The following is a 17708-nucleotide window of genomic DNA, read 5'->3' on the forward strand; positions in this document are numbered from 1 at the left end:
ACAAACCATTTCAAAAGGCAAAAGAAGGTTGTATGTGATTTGGGATATGACTGTTTAGGTTCTGGGTAACTATAAAATAATCATTTTTATTCAAAAAATTCAAGTTAATAAATTGTTGAGAAACTAGGAGAAAGTAATGGGCATGTATTACTTTACTTGGAGCAAATATGATAATCTTCTGTTTGTTTAGAATTTAATGCAGATTATTGTAGCAAATATGTTTTGTATATGTCATCTGATCTTTAAGTCACCACCTTTAAAGATTAGAAAGTACTGGCATTTTCTGTTCAATTATTATTATTCTGAGACTATTGAATCAGTTGTTACTTCTGAACTACATCTTGAGGAGTTGGATGACTGTTCAGGTATTTGCCCAATACTTTCATACAACTAGCTGTTTTTAATTGGACTAAAATGTTCTTAATATGCCAATGTCATAGGGTAGATTTTCTTTTTTTCTTTTACCCTTGATTTATTTTTCCTTACTTCTACATGTATCAAATCATTTGAATCCATATCCTGTACTTAACTTACCAAGTGTAGTATTCTTTTTTACAAGATAGATTTTCTAACATGAATTTGTCTATGTTTACTTACCAGTTCTATTTTGCTGGTCCTCCAGAAAAAGGGGAGATCTGAGAACTGCATAAACATTCCTTTCAAGTTCACAATCACAATGGCTGATAGCACTGCCTGAAACACAGCACAACCATTTCCCCATTTTCTGATGATCAGGGTGCACAGCTTTGACATCATCACTTTTCCCTCATGCTACTCCTCCCCTTTCCCATTTCTATCTTATTTTCCATAAAATGATGAGAAGAGTTTCAATTAGCTAATCTAGACTTGGAAGGCTGGGTCTGCATTCCAACAGCAAACTTCCTGCACATGCACAAAACTCTAAGCCAAATCCAAGATACATACCTGGGGCAATGATTCGAAGAGAAAGCCAATGGCCAATATAACCAATAGAATCAATAAAGAGGCTAAGCAACCTGCAAGCTGAATAAGACAAAATGCACTGAAGGGGTTTCTAGAAAAGTGGGATAATAAGTGGGGTCTCATTTGTCTGATACCTTGAAAATTACTGATAAAGATATGAAACAGGTATGGATTCAGAAGCCACCCAAACCATGACCTATCCCCATTGCCCCCTCCCCCGTCTATAATTTTTAGTTGCTCTTATGGGTCCTGGTTAGATACAGAGATGCTCAAATACCCTGACCATTTCAAATACCCTTGCCCGAAGTGGGTGACGGGAAGTTGAAAGCCCATCCTCATGAGATGTCCGGTGCAGGCCTGGAGACACATGAGAGGTTGGGATAGTTTGGATGGGTGTGAGAGCTGCTGACATCCCTCCCATACTTAGTCATTGCCTGCAGGGTTAAGTTTTCATCACAGCACATGACAGTTTCCCACGTCTGAAGTTTTGGGTGCACAGGTGCTAGAATCAGAGTATTGTACAAACATCTAATTTAGTTGAGGGCAGTAGCTCCTCTTTACAGATCTAGCTTTCTGCAGTTCAGTTCAATTAATTACACCTTCCTCTGCAGAACTATATGATTCATTCTAAACTCCCTAAATCCCTTTTCCCCAAAAGTTGATTAGAGATGTAGAACTCCATGGAGCACCCATTGGCTCTGCATGCACAGTAGTTTTTCTGGGGCTCAGGAGAGAACTAAGAGGTTAAAATGTATAATTACACCCCAATCACGTCTCCTTTAAGTCTGTCTACATACACACCTGAGTGTTTCCTCCAGTACTCTCTTGAACAAGACTCCGAGACAAGGAACATGAAATGGAGAAAGTTTGGAAAAGTGATCCAATGGTATTACATATTCCCAGCGCGATGAGTTCCTTTTGCATATGAAAACAGGATAAAGAAAACTTAAGCAGTTCTTCAAAAAGATAAATTTAGCCTAGTCAGTAAGCTTCTACTTTTATCTTAGGCACAGGTAACCATTCTGCCCCTTTTCAACTCTTAAATTCAAACAGGATCATTTCACAAATGATGTTAATTCCTGCAGAGGAGTCCCAGCAGAATGAAGAGAATTCTATTTTAGCAAATGTATACAAAAATGCTACATGAACTTAAATTCCAAAAATACTATGTACCAGAATGACTTTATTCCAAAACAATGTACTTTGGGTTGCCAAAATAGCTGCTTTTTAAAGATCACATTTGTAATCCATATTTTAATAATTGTAGGTTGTACAGATCTGAATTTTCTCATCAAGAACAAAGTATGTTGCAATATCCATATTAATACCAGCTATCATTATCTGCATTTTCCCTTTCATGTAAGAGGCAAATACCTTAATAGTAGGTCTGATAGCAAAAAGTTGAAAATATAGATAACTGGAGAATTATCTGATGAATGAATAACTACAAGCCAAACACCACTGAGGCCAATATGAATGAAGTATGAACTCCCTAGTAGAGGTTGAAATGATTTTGGGAAATGCTCATTCAATCCATGATTGCTGGTGACCCCTCGAATAAATTCCGCCATCATGTAGATGTATTTTTCAGGTCTTCAAGATAAAGAAGAGCCATTATATGCAATGGATTTTGCCTCAGTGATTCTGTTTTTCTAATGCTGTTCCTATCTGGTGTCTACCTAAGTCTGTACTTTAAAGTCTAACTGCATGAAATGAGGTTATAAGAAACAACTAAATCACATATGTGATTAATGTAGAAGTATAATATGACTTCAAGAATTTCCTAAACATGTGCTGATGATTGTTAAATGTTAATTATGGGGTGGAAACAAGAAAGACTGCTTTTCTATCAAAATATTTTGCTTTATAGTTGAAAACAACAAAATATCTCATTGCATTTTTGTGAACTATTCCATAGAAATGCTAAAATTTTACCTGATTCCCATCAACTTGGTAGCCATGTTTAACTGCAAAGATTTTGGCCATTGAGATGGTCACTGAAAATCCAACAATTGCAATGGCAATAGCATCAACATAAACAAGATGGAAGAGGCTTGAATCTGGGGTAGCAGGAGCTAATAACCTGAAAGGGGGAATATATTTTAATATGGATATGATGACATCACAGAAAATTCTCTGAAAAAAGAAAAGAAGTATCATTATAAGGGTTTTAATTTATTTTGAGATTTTAAAAGTGACTCCAGCATGGTCATTTTATTGTTAAAGAAAATTATTTAACTTGTTGGAAGTCTCTTCTTTTAGTGTAGAATTTAGCCAAGACACTAAAAATTTAAACCAAGAGATTAATTGGTTAGAGATAAAAGAATTTCTGGCTCATTTTTATTAACTTTATGTTCTCATGATGAACACTGGGTAGCTGTAAATTCTAGAATAGATTTCCTAATGTTTGTGAATTAATTTGCAAACTAACTTGATATAATTTTTTCTCTTCTGTTGTCTTTGCAACGTAAACCTCTTTTCTCTCCATTTGCCAGCTATAAAATTTACAAACCTACCTTCAAAATGTAAATGTTTACCTTTCCTTTTGGTACTATAAAACACCAATTATATTCTGTGTTGATATAATTAAGGAATATATAAGAAACTTTGAAAATAATTCAGTTTGGTAGTCACTTAGGCACCAAGAGCCTATCCTCCAAGTATATATTAAACTGTTAACTAGTTATTAAACTATAATTCGTAGCAGTATCTATCAACAAATCCATTAATATTTCCATATCACATAAATGAAATCTTGACTTGAGATACACTATTAATCTAGTTTTGTAAAAAGAAGGCTATTCCTTACCAAGTGTGAAAAGAAGTACTATCTATGCAAAATTCAGTTGTATTAGAAATATTAATTTAGTAGTTTGTGTCATTCCAGAGTAGAAAACATACCACTCTCCTGAGTTGTAGTAGCAAATGAAAGCTAGCCCAACTCGATATTTGATATACGTAAGCAGAAAGACAACTGCTGACCAGGGTCCTAAAAAGGACATCAACCTGTCTCCAACTCTATGGCTCCCAGGAAGTTGGCCTATAATACTATAGTTGTAGGGGTGATTGGGAACAAAAAAGACAGTTAGGTGAGCTCTCTTTGTGGCAGAACACTAAGACTTTGTTGGAAGGACTTAAGGGATCTGTTGTTCTTATGTGGCTTTCCCTGAGTGTCTGTGTTTATGGTTTTTTTTTGGTGATGTATATATCTCTGGTGAAGTCTTTTGTGTCAAATTGTGTTACAAGCTGTACAAGATGTGGGAAACTCAGGACACTAACAAATAGAGCCATTAAGTCAGTGACTACAGAATCCTTGCCAACATTTTATGAGTCCTTTCAAGTTTGTCTATGTCAAGGATATTAAGATCATTGTAGTCATAGATTTGGAGACTCTGACCATAAGTAAGAATGAATTTGGACAACAAAAACATCATTTTTGAATCCCATGTACCTTAGGGTATCCTTGTATGGCATCAAACAGCTGAGGATGAATGAAATTGCCAGATGCTAAGGGACCACAGGGATTTAAGGGCAAAGAAAATGTACTGTTCTGTATTTCAGAGGCTTTTTCTTAGAAGAAAAAAAGATACAAGAGAATAATGGGTTTTGTGCTAACTGAGGAGGAAATAATGTAACAAATGTGTAGAAAAGTGGTAGATAAAAACAATAGATGATTTTAGAGAATTACCTGAAGCTAAAAACCACAAAATAATCAAGACAAGTCCTAGAATTTATTCTTAAGTGAAAGTGTACTACATTCAAATCATGCTATTAAAAATAGAAGAAAGAGATGATCTTTAACTGTGTTGTAAAAGTACATTAGTAAGCAATAGAATAGGTTAACAATACTTTCACTGATCATTACGGCTCAAAATAAAAATGTGCATTCCCTACCCCAGTGGGAGTGATCCAACAACATCCACTTTGTATGATTCTTCTAAATTAAATCCTGCTGAAATGCCCGTTCCTATTATCACCTAAAAATGGAACAAATTTAAGTTTACATTCAAAGTTAAAAATACAGAGTTGCAGAAACAACCCCCAAACTTAACTGTTCCATTCTGTTCTCATTCATAATATTTATGCTTTACTCTTTTTACACATAATATCCACCTTTTTTAACTTAAAGAGAAACATGAATTAATTAATCAATGCTTGAGCAATTAATTAATTAAAAGTGCCTGTCTGTGCCAAACAATGTGCTAGCAGCTGAAGTTACAAAGACAAAAATAGTCCCTGCTTTTGAGGTGTTTACATTCTGTCATGGGAAATTACACATATAAACTTCACAGATAGAAAGAAAAACAGAATATACACAAAGGTGAGAGGGGTACTGTCACTGAGCCAGTTCTTTTTTAGAAACAAGGTATCATATGAAGTGAATGAAGTGAAACTCTAACCAGGAAACTATGAACAGTCCTGAAAATCAGTAAACTGCAGTACAGGAGGGGGTAAGAGCGAGCTCTTCAGTGCTACAGATTCCTGTCCATAGATTCTTGAATTAATTTTATTTAACACTAATTACTAGGAAAAAGGACTGAGGGGGAAGAGGAATACAATTAGAACTCTTCAAATTAGCAGACTATACCATCTTCTCTTCACCTCCAGCTACAGAGGCAGGGATGAAAGTGGAATTCTGTGGGCACTTAAAACATTCTTGGCACAGGCCATCATTTTACTTAAGTTTTATTCTAATGCCCACTCATGCCTATATTTTCCATAACAGAACATGGTTTTAATATAGAATTGCTGAATGTTGAGCATCATATTTGGTGAAGGGCAAGGCAAGAAATAAAAGAAAAAGAACTGGGAGTTAACAACACATCCCATATCAAGATAACACAGACGTTGATACTTGTGAGACAAATACATTGCGCATGATCATTTCTTTAACTAACTTGATGATGTACCTGAAAAGATGCAGATTGAAATAAATAGAACCAAGAAAACAATATATGCAATGATTATAAGACTGTACATCAAAATAGCAATAAAAGGTAGCTGAACTGTAATTAGTTTCAACAACTAATCTAAATTCCAGAGCAAAGATCACAAAACATTATTTTCTTCCTATATTAGAGGGATAAAATATTACATGTGCTGTAGTCACTGTAGTTGATATTCTTTAAGCATTTTTCTATATTATAAGGGAAGGTTCAATATGGTGAAGGGATATATCTGAAAATGACGTTTTAATATTAAAACAATATATATCAAAAGCAAACCCAAATAATTTTTTTTCTAAATTATTAGTTGATTGGGAAAAATTCTAACAACTTTCTATTAAATTTCTCAGATAAAAGCCAAATCCCAACAAATGAGTAGTCAAAGGATATGAAGTTATTAAAATATTGAAAACTATTAAGAACTATATTAAAGAATGTTCTAAACTGTGAATACAAAACATTAAAAACATATTCAGAAAATTGGGGAAAAATTGGGCAAAGGATGACAAAAAAATGAGAATAGTCAATGTAGGAGATGTTATGAGTACATTAAAACACTGGTGAAAGAGCTGTGAATTAGTATGATCCTCTGCAAAGTAATATGGAATTATAAAAATAAAGTGGCTAAAATGTCCATGTCCACTGCCTGCTGTGTACTTCAAGAAGGTCATTGTTAAAAATAAGGGTTCCACATGTACCAAAACATTTATAACAGTGTTTTTTGTAGTAGCAAATTACTGGAGATAAAGCAGATGTCCATTGATAGGATAATGAAATAATCACAACCTGAGAAACAATATACATTATGACCATAATACAAATGGAAAGAACAATCACACAATGAAACAAATAAAAGTAAATACTGCAAAGAACTGCAAAGAACAAGCTTAGCCCCAAAGAATTATTAAGAGAGAACACTTCTTTCTACTCCTTTGAAGAGGTGTTGGTGGTACTGGTGTGGAATATTGGATATGTTACCATTTTTTGGATATAGGTTTTGCTGATTTTTTTCTCTTCATCTTCTTTAAAAAGTTTTTTTTTTTTTTAAATAAGGGATGGTTCTTTGAGAGGGACCAGGAGAGATAGAAAGGGAAATTTAGGCAATGTAAAAGCAAAAGACATTAACAAAAATTTACTCTGAAAGGGAAAAAAAAACCAAAAGTTGACTTACTGCGACAATCTCTAAAGGAATAGGTGCAGGCAATTTATTTTTAAATCTTTCATTAAACTCTTTGCCCCCCAATAGCAAAGCAAAACACATCAATCCAACGACGAGGGAACATATGTTGAGTTTTTTGACATTTGCTATCACAGCAAGAGTACTCTGTAAGACATTGAATGTTTATCATCAAGAAAAAGTCCACATAAGGGTAATGATTTAATAATCACAAATTCTGCTTCTGAAATAATTCATAAATATAAACCAACACATGTTGATATTAATTAATTCTCAGGAAGAAAATCATGATAAGACTATCATATAGAATCATTAAACCTTATAGTCTGGATTAGATGAACTTGAATTCTTTCAGTACAACTTTCTAGTTTTGGAGTCCCTTTGAAAATACCCTTGGATGAAGTATCATGGAGTCAGTTCAAAAAAGCTTTAGAGAACCAAATGTCAAATTTTCAGTTTGAGCATTTATACCTCAGAAAACAGCAAATGCTGTATACAAATTAGGGTTTGATCAGTTCTATTAATTATCTAGACTTACTAAAGTGATGGAAAAAAACATTAATAATGTAGATTACATTTTAAAATGTGTTGCACATCCTTTTTTCCTCTAGAGGTCCAGTTATTAAATATTTACCAGTACTTATCTGATTGATAGCCTCTGCTTGAATATTTTCAGTGATAGAAAGTTCCAAGTCTCAGGATGATCAATTCAATAAGTAGGCAGTTGTAATTATTAGAAATTTTTTTTACAAGGTGAAAAATCTGTGCTCCATGGCACATTCTACCAACTAATTAGCACCCACCAAATCCTAGAATCATCACATTGCATTAGTAGAAGGTTCTTTAAAATATCTAGTTTATTTTACAAGGCTGCTTAATCCATTGCTCAAAAAACACAACACTAAATGATGTAGTCTCAGAGGCAGTAGAAAATGAGTTGTCCTTAGGAGTGAATCTCTAGTGTTAAAAAACAGAGGATAAACATAGAGTTGAAAAGCTTCTATAGGACAAAACAAATATAATTGGAATGAAAATGGAAACAATTTGGGGAAAATTTTTCACAAAAATTTCTTCTATAAAAAGGGCCTAATGACCAAATTATATAAATAGATATGAAGAATTTATTCAATACATAATATTAAAAGACATTCCCTGATAAATGGAAAAATATATGGAAAAAGGATTCTCAAATAATTCAAACTATGAAAAAACATATAAATGTGTTGTCAAAAAATTATTGGTTTGTAAAAGGACAGTGAGTTGAATGAAATCAGAATAAAAAAGTCACCAAATTATAAATACATCCTTTGACCAAAAGAATCTACTATTAGACATGTACCCCAAGGAGGTCATGGACAGAAGGAAAGGATTTATATGTAGAAAAATATTTATAAAGTCCCCTAAAGTCAAAATAAATGCCTTTCAAGGGAGGAATTGATGAAAAGAAAGTGGTCTATGAATGCAACAGAAGTTTGTTGGACTTTCCGAAATGTAGACTATGACAAATTCAGAGAAATATGGAAAAGTCTTGAATGAACTGATGCAGAATAAGGTGAGCAGAACCAGAAAAAATAATTTGCATGACAACTATATAAATGTGAAGGGAAACAAGTTTGAAAGGTTTCAGAATTCTGTTTATTAACATTGACATCAAAAGACTGATGGTGAAGCATATCTTCTATCTTTTAGTAGAGAGACAATATATAAATGCAATCCCACACATGGCCAATAGCTTGATTTGTTTTGTTCCATTATATGAATTTATTATAAAGGAAGGCTAGGTAAAAGGCAGGCAGTGATATAGCTGAGAAATAACATCAATAAATAGTTTTAATAGTTACAGAGAGGGAAGGGTGAGTAGGTGTAGAAGGGACAAAAAGTATATCAATTTGTTACTACCTGAGAAGTATACATACATAAGTCCATCTATGTGTCTATATATAATATATACACATGTATATAAAACAAAACTTCTATATAAAGTGTGCATATATATGTGTATGTGTGCGTGTGTGTGTCTCCTTATATCCAATTTGTTGCCAGGATGTTTATTTCATCTTTTCAATATTTTAAAATATACATCCCTTTCTCTTCTCTGACATTGTCTCTGCTGCTGACCCTTATCACCTTATGCCTGGATTACTGCAATAGTCTGCTAGTACATCTGCCTATCTCAAGTTTCTCCCCACTTCAATCCATCCTCCATCCAGCCACCAAAGTGATTTTCTAAAGCAAAGAGACATGTCGCACCTCTACTCAATAAATTCCAGTGACTCCCCTATTGCCTCCAGGATTAAATACAAAATTTTATTTTTGACATTCAAAGCCCTTTATGAACTCTACCCCCTTCTACCTGTCCATTCTTTTTATCTCATCCCCATCATGTATTCTGATTCAATGACAATGATTTCCTTGATGTTAGTCAAATAAGATATTCCATCTCTAGGTTCTGGGCATTTTCTTTGGTTGTTCCCCCATGCCTGGAGCAATGTCTTTTCTCAATTCCACTTAATGATTTCCCTGGCTTCTTTTAAGTCCCAACTAAAATTCCATCTTTTATAAGAAGGCTTTCCACAACTTTCTTAATTCTAGTGTCTTCTCTATTTTAATTATTTCCTATTTATTATTTCCTATGTTCCTGTATATAGCTTGTTTGTTTATTTCATCCATTCAATCATGAGCTCCTTGAGATCAGAACTGTCTTTTATTTCATTTTGTATCCTCAGCCTATATTATATATAATATATATTATGTACATCCACGTTATACAATAGAAGTTTGGTTTTGGGTCTTTACATCTTGAGATGTTTGTGATTGTTGATGAATGAATTAAGAAAAATATAAAAAAAAGATTAATAGAAGTATAGAGCCTGGGAAAGAAGTCATAGCCATATCTGGCAGCTGAGAAAGAAGTTTCTTGAGTTCTAATAACTAAATCCCAAGATTTAGAGAGCTAAGAATAAGGTTTGGATATCAAAAAAAAGAGAGAAAGAAGTATAAAGCCTCTAAGATCTTAAAAACAGGGAAAAATAGGAAAAAAGTTGGGACTGAAAATAATTAAGAGTGGGAAAAGGTAACTTCTTATATTATGGAGTTTATTTGTCTTAACAGAATATTTTAAAAGTATAATCAGCTTTGCTAATAAATTTTCTTTTTACTATTTGCCATTTTATTCACATATAAAACAGATATGAAACTGGGATTTCTAGTTCACAATGGATAAATGATTCAACCATATGAACAATTTTCAAAAGAAAAAACAAAAGATGATCAATAGTCACTTGAAAAAGAATGTCTATAATGCTGAATGAAGTGAGCAGAACCAGGAAACTATTGTACAGAGTAATAGCAATATTATATGATGATTAACTATGATAAATTTAGTTCTTCTAAGCAATACAATGATCCAAGACAATTTGATACATAATTTGATAGAAAATGCCATCTGCATTGAGAGAGAACTATGGAGGCTAAATATGGATTAAAGCATATTATTTTCACTTTTTGTTGTTGTTTGTTTACTTTTTTTCTCATAGTTTTCCCCTTTTGTTCTGATTTTCCTTTCACAACATGAATAATATGAAAATATGTTTAAAGTGGGTATATGTGTAAAACTGATATCACATTGCTTGCTTTCTTGGGGAAGGGGGAAGGGAAGGAGGAGAGAAGGATAAAGGAGAACATAGAGATAAAGATAGATAAAGGAGAAAAAATTTGTAACAAAATATTACAAAAATAAATTTTTAAAATTGAACAAGTGGGGGGAAGTGAAGAATATTCACCATCACTAATAATCAGAAACAGAAATCAGAACAATTTTGACATACCACCTCACACCCATAAAACTGGCAGAAATAATTCAAGGTAACAAAGCCAATGTTAGTGAAGTTTTGGAAAAACAAGCACTTCATTCATTGTTACAAGATTAGTATCTTTTTTTGAGAGCAAACTATTAATCGATAGGAAAAGTTACCAAAAAATTATACTCTTTGAGTCAATAATTCCATTGTTGGGAATATACTTTAAAAGTATTATCTAAAACAACAAAAAAAATCTCTACGTTCAAATATTTTTATAGCAGCATTATATAAAATTGTTACAAATTGGATAAGGTAATGGTTAATGAAACCATGGTACATATGAAATACAAAGAAATCTGGAAAGAATTTTAATTAATCAATAAATATTTATCAAGTACCTATGTGCCAAGTTGCTCTGTATAAAGTAAGGTCAAAGATAGTCACTGGTCTCAAGGAGGTCACAATTTAATAAAGAAGACAACATTCAAACAATTATATACAAACACTATTTAAATGATAAACAGAAAATAGAAAATAATGTTGAAGATTTTATTTTAACCAGAATTTGAAGGAAGGGAGAAAAGTCATTAGATGAGAATGACCAGGGAATATTGTATTCCAAATATAGATTGTAAAAATGTAAAAACAAAATCTCGTTTGAAGGATAGCAAAGAAGCCATTGTCACTCTATCAAAGAGCATGTAGGAGAGGAATATAAGGTCTAAGATGATAGAAAATATAGTGGTGGTGGTGGTGATGTGTTATGAAGTGTTTTGAATAGCAAACAGAAGACTATCATGATCCTCAAGATGATCAGTGTGATATGGTCAGACCTGCATTTTTGAAAGATCACTTTAGTTAAGGAATGGAGGATGGACTGCAGAGAAGAGATATTTGTATAGGAGGACCAACCAGCTGTAGTCCAGGTATAAGGACTGGAAATAATGTAAAGCTTAAACGAAACAAAATTTTTAAAAAAGCAGAATAAGGGAATGCACCAATTACAACTGTGTAAGAGAAGAAATAAGAATGAATGAACAAAGAATCCTCATGGAAACTTAAAGGAAATGAATGAAAAACTTGTATGATATTTTATGTATTGAATTAATTTAAATTTAAACTGCTACTATAAAATATAATTGGTTACAATAGTATTCAGTATTAAAAGTTTTAAATAAAAATATAAAATAAGTAAAATAACCCATTTTAATGAAATCTATTTTTAATCCAAAAAGGTATGGTGAAGTCAATTATAAGTCTGAATCCTTAAGCAGAGAGTTATTGAATATCAGCCCTTTTGATGTTAGTCATATCCGTCTCTACAACCTTAGTTTTTTTTTTTTTTTTAAGAGGTACTGGGGAGTTTACCATTTTCTTCTCCATGTCATTTTATAGATGAGAAAACTGTGGCTATGTGAAACAGGGTTAAGTGACTTTCCAAGATTCCCACAGCTAATAAGAGTCTGAGGCTAGATATGAACTCGGGAAGATAAGTCCTCCTGACTCCAGGCCCAGGCACTCTATCCATTGTGTCTCAGCTGTTCAATATCAACCTTATATACCACATTATCCAGGTGCCCTCCAGCTACTTATTGCTAGTGAGAGAAAATTGTTAATGCAATCATTAATATAATGACAGAAAATTGTTAATACCAAATGTTCCTTGTCATTCCCTGTATTATTTTAGTAGTATCAGGATATAAGTAATAGCTTTACATTCCTACTCTTAAGATATTTACTCTTGATTAGGTTGAGTTGGACCATGCCCAGAGATTTTATCTTGTAAAGGAATTTAGTATAATTCAGATCTCAGCTTCTAATGTTCTTGCCCCTTTCTGATGGGATTTGAAGGGCAAAACAGTCATAATGAAATGGTTTTCTTTGCCTGGATTGTCAAGAGCCACTAAGGACTCATGACCAAGTCTTGCTATTGTGTCAATTAAAAAGTTTCAAGAGACATAGTCTCTGAGTAATTTAATCATTTTATTAATAAGACCAGTGGGTTATTAATAAAAGGACAGACATCTGGCCATTTCTTTTAGAACAAAAATCCCTAATAGTGGTGGGGTCAGAGTTTATATACCCTTCAAAAAGTAGGAGTGCTTGAGGGATGGCAATCAACTTAGATTGGTTAACACAATGAGAGGTATGGGCTATTATTAAAATGAAAATCTTGAGGTATACTCAGATCTTGGTCAAAAAGACATCAATTTCCATATCACCTGTCTTGATAATAGGGAAAATCAACTTCTCCACAGACCTGTAGGAGGGAACACAATACCAAACATAAATACACTCGTTAGCCCAAAGTTAGAATTTCTTTTATTATCTGATTAGACCTTGACCTGGGCAAATTTCTTGGTTTCTAGATGAGGAAGTAAAAAAGGGGAAAACTCCTTGGTCCTAAAACAATAATTAGTTATTAAATTTAAGAGAGAAATATTCATTTCTCCTTCTATCTTTTACTAATTCCTCCATTTCTCTCTAACGTATAAGGTATAAGAAGCTTGCTGCAAAATCTAATGTGCTCTGTACTGATATACATCCCCTAATGTGGCAAATTTGCTCTCCTTTTATCTCAATCAAAGATGCTTTATTCCTCAACTCATGGCCCTTGATGTATTTCAGGATTTAACAACAGCATCCCCAGCTTTCAGAAGCATTTTTCTAAGAGGTGAATAAATGCTGTTAGAAACAGTTATCTGTACAACTAAAGTTATAAAATGAGAGTTTCTAGAATAAAAAATATGATATCTGTCACTTATTTTTCAAATAAAAGTCTAAGGCTCTGACTACTATGGAAAAGTATTTGAATAAAAATTGAATATTTAATCAGCATATGATGCCAACATCTAGAAGTCAGAACAATCATAAATATTTAACATTATATAGATGAATCAACTGAATGACTCAGTCTCTTGCTTTTTATTTTGAGGTTCTAGAATGCAGATCCAGTCTGAAATATATCTAGTTTCAGCTAAGATACTCTGTATATCCTGGTTAAATTATTAATTATTTAAATTAAATTCTTTTAAATGTTGCATTTTTAGGTCTTAGAAATCTCAGAGGCTACTAAATAAACAAGCTCCTTTAAGCATTAAAGATTATAAATTAATAATACACATATACTTATAAATGAAAATTTTCTTTTAAATTAAGTCTTAGGGGACAAGATTCTCCCAGTTTCCTGGGAGATAAGCACAGCAAAACAAATTCACAAGATGACATTCATCTAATTGATATTCCATTCAGAAAAAAATGAAAAAAATAGAGGGGATATGGACAGTAATGAATCTAAGATGCTCCTATTGATGCTAGAAGCTGTCATGATGATGAAGCCTCATTAATAATTTTCTTAAAAGAACATAGTCTTTATAATAGGGCTGCTTATTCCTTAGTATTTAAGCATGCTTTGCCTTAAATTTTTTCTGAACACCATTACATTTAAAATCCATCTGTATTTTCTTAATAAAATCCAATGTTCCTATCTCATAGTTGGTTAGGCAGTGCTGGAAAACTACAATAATTTCTTCAGATATTTAAGGTTCAATAAATTATTGCCTTGTATAAAGTTATCCTAGAAACCTGAAAAATTCAGGGCAGTTTCCAAAGTTAAAAAAGTGCAGATTAAGAGCAAAGAAAAATTGACTCAGCATTGTTTCATCATATCAACGTGTTAAAAGGTCTGATCGAATAATCTGAAAAACAAGATATGGGAGCAATATCTGGCAAGCATATCAAACTATGTCTAATACCCTCAAAACTATTTACCCTCATGTACTATTATTTTATGATGCCCCCTGTTGAAATGTGGGATTCTTTAAGTACTTTGTTTCACTAGAAAAATTCCTTTTTAAATTTTTTTTTTTTTTTTTTTTACCAACAATGAAATCTATATTCACTTAATTCTATGGTGATACTTAAAACCTGAAAATGAATTCACCATCATTTGGTTGTTCTTGTTTATTCGTTTATTTCCAGAGTGCTCCTATAACCTAGTAGTTAGCTGTAGGTAACAGAATCTTAAAGAGTTGAAAGGGACCTTAGAAGGATCTAACGAAGTGACAGAAAAATTCAAACAGAAGGTGATCCCTGTGGGCTTCACATAGCCTTAGAAAAGCACAAATGAACATTTCCTTTATTATATTGCATTTTTATTGATTTTTGCAAAATATTTCCTAATTATATTTTAATTTAGTTGGGCCACATTAAGGAATTTTTTGTAGGTTAACAAATTTGTTATTTCTGATCTAAACCAGCCTATCAAACAATTCAAGTTAGATTACAGAATGTTCACTTGGTTCTAATTCGCTATTACTTGTGGTTAATGCATATATTTACATACTTGGGTATACTTGTTTTTGAAACATGTACACATATATACATGTATGTATTTCTATTATATGTATCTATATTGTATACAAATTATCCATTTTTATGACTGTGTAAATTCTTTGAGGATAATATTCATATTTTTATTGCTACCCACAATGCCTCATATACTGCACAGAGCAGCACATATTTAAAGAAATCCTGTCAACCAAGTCTCAAGTAACTGTCTAGTAGTAACAATTTCAATAAAAGCCTTAGAATACTTGTAGTGAATTTCTCTCATTTACTCAAAGATGCTTGAATAGCTGAACATTTTAACTTATTGTTCATAAAAAGAAAATACTTTGTATCAACAACTCATAACTTTGCCTGTGTATCTGGACAGATAGGCTAAAGATGTACCATCAAGTTAAACAGAACCCCAATTATATACATATTACTATGCAATTTTAAAGATCTATTTTTCTTTATTATGCTTTTCTAGGAAAAGTTTTAGTAAATTTTTTTATTGTAAAAACTCTGATAAATAAAAAAGAGGAAATATGAGAGCTGAGAAGGGCTGAAGCAGTTTACTTACATAGACAACTGAAAAGGGTCCACTGTGTCTCTTTGTCTTTACCCCAAATAGGTATTTTAACATGGAAGTGAAGACATGTACTGCTGCTGCTGTTGTAAAACCACGGACCAAGGGCTCAGTTAAATATATAGCCACAAATCCAAACCTCAGGACACCTAAGCAAAACTAAGTTTTAATAGCAAAGAGAAGCAGATCATTTAACAGGTCAGATATTTAAAAATAATAATAATGGCTCACATTCTTATACATACATATCATATCTAGAGATATAAAGACTGAGATATTTCATGGTTGCAAAGCATTTTGCAGAAATTATCTCTTTTCATCCTCATAACAACTCTGTGAGATAGAGCGAATGGTATATACTCATTTCACAGACAAGAAAATTAAGTCTTAGAGAGATTATGTGCTTTGTCCCCAGTCACAGAGAGTCAAAATTCAAACTCAGGTTTTCTGATTGGAAGTCCAGAGCTCAATCATTGAGCTCAGTTACTCAATCAGTATCCTACTTCTTTTTCTAGAGAGTGTGACAAAATTCTACCTGCTGCAGAGAAGAAACTGGTTGTGAAATTTGTGCTAAGATTATGCTGTGTATGATTGTATTTATGAATGTATAATATACTCCCTTTTAATATTACCTTGGACAAGTTATTTATATGCAACCACACTTTGCATTAGATTGTAAAGTGCTTGGAGGCAAGATCGGTATTTTATTTTGTGCATTCCTAGCTCCCATCTCTGTGACTTGGACATTTCTTTGTCTGGACCTGAGATTTCACTGGTGTAGAGGACTCCTGATGAGAACTGTTCTTCTATTAATGCATAAAAATAACTGTTTTAAAATTTACTCTAAAAGAACTACTTAGAGGTACTAAGAAATTAAGTGACTCACTTGGGACCACATAGCCAATATATGGCAGAGGTTCTGAAAAGAAAATATTTAATGAAGAAATGAATATGTTATGTATTGACAGACTTTGCCTTTATCTAGTATAATTAGCACTTAACAGGTTGACATTTTAAATTTTCATGAACAAGAATTTTACCTGAATGATTCCTGAAAGCAAAGTTACTGACATAGCAACTTTTACTCTCATAGCATCTCTTTCCTCTGTACTATTAGTTGAATTAGCACCTCCTCCACCAACATACATGTCATCAGGAACTAATCGGACAGCCACTCCACCAATCATCAGACTAATCACAGCAAAGGGCCCTACAATAATGACATAACCAAAAGTTAATATAAATTTACTTTCTTTAAAAACAAGGAAGTGGTTTTCAAATCTTTTAGGTAAATGATATTGTTTTATTGTGGTCAAAAGACATCTTTTTATGTCATACAGCAGCTACTGTTATCTTAGCCACTATGCGTGTATTGAAAAAATGCTTTGTTTTAATGTAAGTTTGTGTGTGTGTATGAGAGAGGGGGGGAGGGGGAGAGAGAGAAAGACACAGAGAGAGGGAGAGATGGAGAGAAAGGGAAGAAAGAGGTAGTGTGGTAATATACATTATTCTGAAAATCTTGGTTTTCAGGTTAATATCTTAATTTTAAACCCAGTTATAGAAGGAATATGAATATGAATACATATATATACATACACAAATATAAGCCCACATATACTATATATATTATATGTATATAATATATATATATATATATATATATATATATATACACACAACACACATAGTAGGTACTTAATAAATGCTTACTGACTGACTCATATAGGGATTATAATATAGAAATATAGGATGATAGGATCCCAAAGTTGACAAGGACCTTTCATTGGACATGGACTCTTGTCTAATCTCCTCTGGTGGAACAAACTAGCAATGACTTTACACTTCATAGGAAGTAAGAGCTATAATTTATCACTGTGGTTTTAATTTTTAAATCTATATGTACAAAAACTTTGTAATATGAATTAAAC

At 32.6% G+C, this 17708-nt stretch overlaps 1 protein-coding gene across 1 annotated transcript in view; it reads right to left on the reverse strand.

The window, feature by feature from the left end:
* Nucleotides 1-17708, reverse strand: part of SLC26A5 (solute carrier family 26 member 5) — a 54098-nt gene that overhangs the window by 15460 nt on the left and 20930 nt on the right. Inside the window, exons 6-13 of the mRNA XM_003771480.3 lie at nucleotides 16821-16990; nucleotides 15775-15939; nucleotides 7060-7212; nucleotides 4837-4919; nucleotides 2878-3025; nucleotides 1744-1857; nucleotides 925-1002; nucleotides 598-693 (exon numbers count right to left, since the gene is read on the reverse strand). Coding sequence (XP_003771528.2) covers nucleotides 598-693; nucleotides 925-1002; nucleotides 1744-1857; nucleotides 2878-3025; nucleotides 4837-4919; nucleotides 7060-7212; nucleotides 15775-15939; nucleotides 16821-16990 — 1007 coding nt within the window. The remainder of the gene's footprint in view (nucleotides 1-597; nucleotides 694-924; nucleotides 1003-1743; nucleotides 1858-2877; nucleotides 3026-4836; nucleotides 4920-7059; nucleotides 7213-15774; nucleotides 15940-16820; nucleotides 16991-17708) is intronic.

Source organism: Sarcophilus harrisii, chromosome 5 (assembly GCF_902635505.1).
Source record: "Sarcophilus harrisii chromosome 5, mSarHar1.11, whole genome shotgun sequence".
In the NCBI taxonomy this organism is placed as follows: Eukaryota; Metazoa; Chordata; class Mammalia; order Dasyuromorphia; family Dasyuridae; genus Sarcophilus; species Sarcophilus harrisii.